Raw genomic sequence first — 9,978 nt, 5'->3', positions numbered from 1 at the left:
TAGGTCTTGCTTGATGAATCTTCAAAGTGAGCAGGGTTACATCTACCCTGTTTACTACGTCTGTTACAGATCTTGGTATCATGCTACCTTTATATTTTAAAATCGTAACCGACCCATACAAACTTAGTCTTGCTGGAGCTAATCCAAGAAGAAAAAGATGAGGTTTTTTTTTGCACTGGTCACAAAGCATTCAACTAAATCTTTAAGGAAAGAAACCTAATTACCAGCATAGCAAGGTTTCAAATAGCTAACATTTGTATCATACTCAGCTAAATGAAGAAATACCAAAAGCTCTTCATACTCACAGAAAGAAACTAAGCCTCTCACTTCAAAAAGGTACCCTGGGCAGCAATTTGCTTTTTAGTATGTACCAAGAATGCCTTTATGTAACTCTCTACTAGAATACTTTTATAAATAACGTGTCTTTATGAGAAAAAATGAATATATTTCCATTTTTATTTTTAAAGGGGACATAGAGGAGGGTCCAAAGGAAGTCTCCAAATGAGACCACCAAATTACCTAATCTGTAATGATGACGATTTCTTAAGGTCAGCAATTAAATATTTGCTTCAAACTTTCTATTAAAATAGAAAAAAAAATGATAATCAGGATAATCATAGCAATAAACCTGACTTGATGTGAATAGAGCTATTTTCATATGCTTTCCTGGGGCGAGACAGCCAAAAATGCTTAAATTAACCCAAGATGGTAATAAAAGTAAAACGTGGGGCTGTCAATTCAATTTGAACTAAATAATATCTCCAACTAAACATTTGTGTCCTTCCTTGCAGTTCAGAAACACATCTAAAGTTTTTCAGAAGCTAGGAAGATCAAAATGCCTAAATTAAGAATGCTATTATGCCTTAGTCCATTAAGAGGCTTGCTATAACACAAATGTTTTTTTCTCAGGGTAAAAAGTTTTTTTTTTTCCCTGATGTTACCATCACATTTATTCAATATTGTAAGTGGAGAATATCATGATTTACAATACAATGGTTATTATTAATAATAGTGCACGAAATAGAGTAGACTTCCCTATTACTCAAGAGAAACACTATGTCAAGCCCAGCACATGCATGGTACTGATTCTGTGAATACTTTATTTTCCTTTTATCTCTGCAGCGCAAGTGGGCAGCTAAGGCCAACTTTAGAATCAAACCAAAAGCCCAGTCTCTGAGTGTGTTTCATACTCTTAAGTACCAAATTTTCCTGTTACTAAAATGTAGCTTGCAATTATAATATTTATCCTCTTCCTCTCCATCAATTAGCTGAGGTGCAATTTACACATCACATAACCATTTTAAACCACAGAAGTTTGTCCAGCACCTCTAAGTTCATAGTGCTTTCACAAAACACCTGACTTAATCCTGAAAATCCAAATTCTAGAACCAATGTAAAATACTAGGAAACATACAAAGTTGAACCAAAATATCGTGTAACATTTAATAATTGGAAATATATTTATTACAATTTACAGGTTAACAGTTATATACACAAATATAATTTTAGCTGTAAAATCCCAACGTTACTTTTAAAGCACTGAATCTGTACAAGCTAATTTAGAAGTTAACTAGTCCCCTAAATTCATCTTCCTTAAATTATAAAAAAATAAAATCTGATAGTTATGATTTCAAGTTAAAGAGGTGCTGTTATCACATTTCAACACTCAGAAAAGGAATTTAACTTGTGTGTAATAAAGCCTTTCACATGCCACATTGATACTTAAAGCACCATTGCAAGATTTAGACATGTAAGATGTTCAATTAAAACTTCCAAAAATATTTAAAGATTGTGGGGGGTTTAACTTTGTTCTAACAACTTAGGATTGGGATGAAACTGACAAGTTTTTTCTCCTTCAGTCCAGCATAAAAATGGTCCCTTCTTTTTTCATCAACAACTGACACCTTTTAATGGAAGGTAATAAACAGGAGAATTCTTAATTAAGCTTTAACTCATTTGGTAGTGAGGTTGGAATCCCAAGGGAACAATCTTCCAAAATCCAATAAATGTAAATAAAGATATCCCATCATTTTCAAATATGCAGAGGTGATAGATTTCAGAACACAAAACACAACCTAAGTCTCTGAAATAAAGTAGTATACTTCAGTCTGGTTTTCTAAGAATGCCTATACATATCTGAAAAGCTTTTTTCAAGACACATGTTGCCTTCTTTCCAACTGACATTTCTGGTACTTAAAACCGCCTGTTTTCATGGTATTACATTAGATTGTGTAAATGCATTCCCTAAAATTACCTAAAGTGGAGGTGCACAAAACACAACAAATAAGGGCTCTGCACAAATCTGACCAACTTTTATGTTGCTGCATTCTCAGTGTGTTTACGTATGACTATATGTTATTACTGGAGGCCATTCTTAAAGCAAACCAAATAGAAGTAAAATAATGACCAGGTAGATTAGAAACTGAGGTAGTAACCCTGTGAGCACTTCTGATGAAAAATTCGTTCCCACACCAAAGAAGTTCACCACTAAGAAGTCATCTATTTCACTCATGTTTTTCCATTACCTGTGACAAGAGGTACATGGAGTGAAAACAGACCTGTAGGGAGTTGGTGAACATCACCTTAGCCTGACAGCTGCACACCACGCAGAGCTAACTAAACATACCAAGCACAGCCGGTCCCTGCAAAGTCTCTCATTCCCAAGTGAACTCTGGGCTAAAGATATTAGGACTTTCTAGTTATTAAGTCTATAGTTCAGTCCTTTCCTGAAAGTATTGGCCTTGCCATTACTTGTCTCATTATTAAAATAGCAGAACACAATAAACTTGGATACTGACTGAAGTCTCTATTTTACATTTCAAACTGGAAAATCTACAACTGCCCATTTCCAAGTTTACAGTGTCACCCTGACAGGTTTTAAAAGTGGCAGTGCTGAGGAATGGTATTAATAACACTGGTTTTCTGCTGAAATATACAAAACCAAACTATCCTGTGATGTCTCCTATCTCCTTCCTAGAAAAATTCTAGGCTTTTAAAATTCAAAAATGAACACCTATGATGCAATTATTACTTCCTGGAGATTTTTACTACCTGTTGAAAGATACAGAGAACCATTCAACGGGGAACTACAATAACATACAGAACCCTCTTCAAAAAACTGCAGAGAAGTTAAATATATTAGATGTTAAAATCTGGCAGAAAGATGCAGCTTTCCCAAAGTAGCAAAGAGTACTGCATGTGTAGGTTTTATGGCAGCCCTTGGAAATAACTTAGGTAGGACTTAACCTAGAAATAAAAACCCACCACATATTTTCAACCAAAGTCATTTTTAGAAAAAAAAAAAAAAAAGGTGACACAGAATAATTTACTTTAAGTTGACAGCATATACAAGGGCTCTTCTTTTAGCCTTAATGTAGAAGAGCCACATCACTGAAACAAAAATATACACAGAAAACAAAAAAACTATTAACTGCAGTATGTTGGGAGGCTTAGGGGTAAGAGCCCAAAGTTTTAAGACATGTACACATAACTTCAGTTAGAATGGAAAATGGGCTCTGAACCCTATAAATATTGGTTCCCCCCCAAAAAAGTTTTGAAAATGCCAAATTACACCTTAAAAAGTCCCCTTTTCACAAGCAAGTGGCATTCAAAAACACATCCAACTAAATTAAAAAAGGGAGGATTAGAAATCACATTATCTCATCCTTCATTATCAGGGCTTGGCCTCAAACCAGGACATTCTGAGTAGAATATCTTGCAAAAAAAATATTAAACTAGGTCACTGGATTCAAGTTGCATATCCTCTAAAAAAAAAAGTCAAAGGACAGCTGCCGATCTTTGTTTTTAAAAGAAACCTCTCAAGTAAGAGGTAGTGTACACTAGAGTTAGGGGGCTGTCAAATCATCTTAACATTGCTTGAAAACATTAAGTTCTTTGAAGCACGTTTTCTGGAGTCTATTAAACATTCTTTCTCTGTGCTCAAATGTCAAGCAATATCCAATAGCATTTTCTGTTTCTTGAATTCGTTTCTGGAACCTGCATCCATCCCGTGCATATTCTTCCCATGGTCCTTTGCGATCCTCATCACCACTGATATAATACTCAGTAACTTCTTCAAGGAAGGTTACCTATAAAGACAAAGACTAATTTTAGTCATGTTCTAAGACCTTACAATAATCATTGAGTTAATTAACCCTTCATACTGATTCTTTCAAAATATCAAATATCTTCTCAACTGTAACGGAAGTAAGTTCTGACTAGATGGCATCTCAATAAAACAGCTGGCACATGTCGCCTTATCTCACGCACATCCGTGCACACTGTCACCTCCCCCATTGGTTGTCCTGTCGTCCCCTTTCCCTTCTCTTGACTTTTGGAATAAAATAAACCCAGAAGGAGAAGTGAAATTTTCCTGATTACAGTCCTTTTTTTACTCCTTAAGGAAGTATAGTTGTTATGCTCTTCTTCAAAAATGACAAATGTTTCCAAACAAAATATTTCAGAATTATATCCCCAGGAGCCAGTGCTTTTATTACAGCACACAAGCTCTTTTTTCTTCCCTTTTTCTCTTTAAAAAATTTCCCTGTTCAGTGCTTTCCAATTCTTGAACTATGAACATGTAGTATTGTCTTTATATCATTACTTTCATAATCAGAATATAGAAAATTACTTAGTAACAGAGTGCAGCAAAATTAACATATCTTCAAGACTATGTTACTATAAGCAACTTGGTAGTCAAGCTAAAAACCCTCTGTATTCCTCCTCTTCAATATGCTGTTACTATATACAGTTGACCCTTGAACAACACGGGTTTGAACTGCATGGGTCCATTTATATGCAGATTTTTTTCAGTAACTATACTGGAAATTTTTTGTAGATTTGTGACATTCTGAAAAAAATTTTCTCTGGCTTTCTTTATTGTAAGCCATATAATACATGTAACATACAAAATGTGGTAACTGACTATGTTACTGGTAAGGCTTCCAGTTAACAGTAGGCTAACATTAGCCGTTAACTTTTTGGGAAGTCAAAAGTTAAATGCAGATTTTTGACTGAGTGTGGTGGGGTGTTGGTGCCCCAAACTTGGAGTTATTTAAGGGTCAGTTGCACATGAAATTGTAAATATTATACATAATCACATGGAATTAAGTGACCATCTCTTTTAATCCCTACTTAATTTCTAATACAGAGGTTTCTAAGATATCGAACTCCTTAAGTAAATACTTGCTTTAATGTTCAATAGTTACATCAGCTAATCCCTCTGTGGCCTACTACTTTCATTCTCTTTACATCAGGCCAAGGAATGCCCCCGAGGACAATTAGTAGGTATGTAACACCTTACTAGATATTGCATTCTAGTCTTACTCATTCATTGTATTACTCATCACTAAGATAAATAGTAACAATAAACATTTATATAGTTTACTATATGCCAAGCTCTTTTCAAAGCACTTTAAAATTTTTACCTCATTATTTCTCTTATCAACTTTATAGGGTAGGTTCTATTATTATCTCCTTTGTACAGAAAAGGAAACAGTGGTAGAGAGGTTGCCTGACTTGTTCAAGTAACAGCTTCTAAGTGGTAAAATCTGGATTCAAACTCCAAGTCCGGCTCCGTAATCTGCACTGTTACACCTTGACACAAGGCCTTCTAAGAAATTAGGCACCATTATTATTCCCATGTACCTAAAGAATGGCAAGTAGTCAAAAGCTGCAAAGTAAGTTTACCATATTTTAGACATAATCTTTTATAAGTGTTTCTTCTAGTTCAGTCAACAGCCTCACGCCTACATGACTCATTCTTCCTCAATGAGCAAGCTCAAATGAGACACGAGACTGGCATGAGATCCCTGAACAATAGGGGCTCCCATTTAAAGTCTATGAGCTTGATGTACTCATCTCATTTAAATCATGCAATAATTCATACAACAGATACTATTATTGGTGCTGTTATTGCCGTCAGGTAAATGAGTGGGCCGAGGTCAATTACTTCCCAGGTCTGGCCCTCTTCCCAAACCTCTTGGCCCTAACTCTCCAGGGCAGGGAACACAGGTCTCCAGATGCCAGGCGCTCATTCCACTGCTCCACTTTGCTTCTTATCTATTCACTAAACAGTAACTTTGTCAGGAGCCCCTTAAAAGCATAGAGGAAAGGTATTTTATGGTAGCATTTACAGAAGTGGGAACTAAAATTTAATTTTTAACATGAGACTTATTCTGCTCCTCCAGGTAACACATAAGATTACCACCACTTAGAGACATTTTCTACCCCAGAACGAATTCCAAGGCATTAAGCTGGCCATTTGGAGCCACCGGACTGTGGTGCTGTCCCCTTGAAACCTTACCATGCTGCAGAACCTGAGGTCAACAATAATTTACCCATTCCTTTCTCTTTCCAAACAAAGGTACAGGTAACTAAACCTTCCCTCTACACTAACAGATACCCTGTGTGTTAGGGGTGATTTCTCTCCAATTAATAACTTTAGCTGAATAAACAATTAAGAACAAAGTAAAGCAACTCAGAAGATTTCCCAAGTAAGATAAACTTGACAATGTATTGAAAGGGTAAAACTCTTAAATTTTAAGATTAGCCTGGGAATCGGAAGCAACTAATCAAGATAAGTCAAACATGTACCCATCATGGTTACAAATGATTATTAACCTGTAACTGGCCAATGATCACTAATATTGCATTCTAAAGACATGGCACTACTATTTCCTGTACTGTTTTCACTGTCAATCAAAATCATGTGCACGTCAGAAAATTTTAATACTGAAATTAGTATTTCCTTTCAGGTCAACCAGACAAATCTGACTTGCTACTTGGTACCATCATCTCATTAGGTTCTAATGGACAGGAAATGAAGACACTGTTATTATGTAAATAAAATACTGTGTCTGCAAATGACATACCACATTTCATACCATTTTAAAACTCTATGGCTGTAACAGGACCTTCCCAATCTCTACAAGAATTAAATCGTGCATACACAGGTTTGTTTCTTAAAAAAGGGTGAAGAGTTGAAGCTTATACGGAAACAGCCCAGAGCTACAAACCCAAATGAAAATGTCACTTTCCTGGTAACATTTATACACTGGCATCTTCACTTTGGATAGCACAACACTCTACATGAGGGAAAAAGCAGGGGTGGGGAGGTCAATTTTCAACCCAAGTGCAGGACCTCAGAGTCTTTCCTCAAAAATATGTACTACTATGCCCCCAGAGAAGTCATGCGGCTATATTTAACTACATCAAAACAGTCAGCACTAATAATCAGGCAGGTTAAAGGAAACAAACCTTTTTTCTCTTGATATGCAGGTGTCTTTCTCCAGAAGGAACCCCACCCTGGACCAAGTCTAGGCATTTACTTTCTTGACTCCCAAAGGGTTGCACCTTACAGGAAAGTATGGTGTGACACTCAGAAATGGCCACAAGGGACTCACACGGCCTCTCTGAGTCAAGACGGCCTTTCCGATTTTTCCCTGATGTTTGAAAAGGAGCCTTAAAATTTAAAAGGTTGTAGGGGTCATCGGAATTACAGAAAGAGTTCCACAGTTTGAGGCTCTCTGCTTCATCTGCACTAGATTCCCAGTCATCTTCCTCCCCAGAATTATGGTCAGGGGATTCAGGAAGGCTTCCAGTCTGGGGAGAAGTCTCTAGATCAGACTTGTCAGACAACTCCGAGTCAGAACGATCCCCAGGAACAATTCTGGCAGCAGTCTCAATTGTTGCTGTAAAATTTTGGGGATTGTAAGGGTCTACACTACAGAAAGAGTTCCAAAGGTGAAGCCCGTCCGAGTCTTGTTCCAGGTCTGATTCTGAGAGTGAGCTGTCACTGTCAAAACCATCATCCTCAGCTTCCTCATCCCAATCCCCACCTTCTGAATCAGAACTGGTGTCCAAGTCACTGGATGCGCCTCCCAAAATGTAATCTATCAGTTTGTTGCTACATGCTGGTCTGGCAGAAATGGGAAGGTCGTCGTCTACATCTGAGGAGTCAGCTACACTTATTTGATCCTCTCCAGGCTCTTTTACAAGATCCTGATAAGATGACCAGCTTTCCGAAGGGCCCCGTTTTTCCAGAGCAAGTGGAACCTCTTGAGTCAACAACTCTATTTTTTCCTCAGTGGGTTCCTGGGTGGTTCCGGAAACGGCTCCAGCTGGGGAAACACACAGTGTCGGACGGTCTGTGCAGGGTTTCAGATCCATCCGAAGAAGGTTGTATTCCTCCTCCAAGCTGTGGTAGCCATTATCTTGGTCAGGGGTGGGTAACGCTTGCCCTTTGCTAGCCTGCTGTAGGAATTCCAACCGTTTCGTGCGAAGATGGTGGACTTCTGGCAGGCCTTCACTAGCAGGGGCTGGACATCCCTGCCACGAGGCGCCCGGATCTGCATTCAGCGGCTGGGGAGGAGAATGGTCTTCGGTCAGACAGCTGCTCTCGGGGGTTAGAGTCTGGAAATCAACTAGCTCGCCACTTCCAACGCTGTTCTGATAGCTGAGCTCTACCGGGGGAAGGCAGTCCAGATAAGAGGGGTTCAGCAAATAGGAGACGACGCTGAAATTGCTTATGCGCTGAATGTTTAGAGGCTCGGAGGGCGTAGGGCCAAGATCCCCGTCCGAGAGCAGACGGACTTGAAGGCTACCTGGCAACAGCTCCACTCCCCACAGCTGCTGCCCTAAGAGAAACGCGTGTGCTGCGGGGTCCAAAGTTCTTCCCTTGGCTTTAAGTTCCAGTTCTAGATCTGGGGACGCGCACTGCCAGTGGACCCCCTCCTCCAGCCAATCAAGGGGGCTGGCAGCAGACTCGTCATAGTCGAGCCGCAGCGAACTCAAAGATTTCTGCGTCTTGGGGGCGACCGGTTCCTCCCGAGCCCTCAGGGCTCTCAGGGCGCTGTAGCCTCCCGCAAAATCTAACCATCTGGTCGGAATCATCCCACCGAAAACCTGGCTCCAAATCAGCAGCTTCTGAAGCAAGCTGGGGAGCGGAGAAAAGAGCTGGGAAAGCAGCTTCATCCAGATGCTGCTCTGAGGCTCGGGTGGAGGGGAAGCAGCCAGTTTGGGGTCCCCGGAGTGAGCCGGGGCTGCAGGTGTGAGGAACTTGGAAGTGTCTAGCTGCGAACGCCGAGGGAAGAAGAAGGGCAGCCGGAAGCCGGAGGCCGCCCGAGGGCCAGACGGCGATCCGTCTACTCCCGGCGCCATCGCCCGGCTCCTGGCAGTGTCTCAGGTAGGTACGCGGAGCTCAGCGGCTGAAGGGCCGACGGATTCCGGGAGGCCTAAACAGTCTCGGCCCTGCCTCGCGGCGGAGTCGGTGCTCCTGGCCGATCCCCGGGCCAGCAGAAGAGCCACAGAGGGAAGCGGCTCCGGACGCGGCGGCTGAGACGACATCCATCCTGGCGGGAAGGAGGTGTCCTAATCCGCTCGAGGCCTCGCCACCATAAAGAGCGGCCCTTCCGCGACGACAGCAGCGACTTTCCAGAAGAGACGGACCATTAAAAAGGCCCTGAGCGCGCGACCCCGGAAGGGCTGGGCAGGCAGGCAGGCGCGGGTGGAAGAGAAGACCAAAATGGCCGCAGGGCCAGCGCCGAGGCAGTACACCCCTCGGTGAGCGGACGCGACGACGCACGGTGGCCGCCTACGCCACCAGCCCCGCACGGCCATACGTCACTCGCAGAGCCCCGGCGGGCGGGCCTGCGGCACTCCTCTGCGTGGCCGCTGATTGGCCTCCCTTGGTCCCCTGCCGGCTTCCTTACTCTCGGCCCACCCAGCCTGAGTGCCGGAGGTTGCATCAGCCAGATCCGGGCTCTACGCATGCGCACATATTTCTCGGTGGTTTCCTAGGAGACCGCCCTCCGGCCCCCGCCCTCTGGGCTAAAGGTTGCGGTTCGAGTAGGTGGGAGCGTTTCCAGACGACCGGATAATTCGCTTAGAGCCCTTTTAATGGCCTAATACACCCAGGTGTGTACATTTATCTTAGACTCGCATATATCGGGGTTCCAGTATTGTTGAGTGCTAGGTAGA

General features: G+C 41.6%; 1 protein-coding gene across 1 annotated transcript; it reads right to left on the bottom strand.

Moving 5' to 3' along the window:
* Nucleotides 1–1,429: 1,429 nt before the first annotated feature.
* Nucleotides 1,430–9,539, bottom strand: PPP1R15B (protein phosphatase 1 regulatory subunit 15B). The gene is made up of 2 exons (XM_036909671.2): nt 7,258–9,539; nt 1,430–4,088 (listed from the first exon to the last, which is right to left on the bottom strand). Exons 1-2 carry the CDS (start codon nt 9,157–9,159, stop codon nt 3,867–3,869), a joined length of 2,124 nt encoding a protein of 707 aa, XP_036765566.1. The 5' UTR covers nt 9,160–9,539; the 3' UTR covers nt 1,430–3,866.
* Between the last annotated feature and the right edge of the window lie 439 nt (nt 9,540–9,978).

Source organism: Manis pentadactyla, chromosome 9 (genome assembly GCF_030020395.1).
Source record: "Manis pentadactyla isolate mManPen7 chromosome 9, mManPen7.hap1, whole genome shotgun sequence".
NCBI lineage: Eukaryota > Metazoa > Chordata > Mammalia > Pholidota > Manidae > Manis > Manis pentadactyla.
Note: the sequence above shows the minus strand (reverse complement) of the source record. Positions and strands in the feature narration are given on the sequence as shown.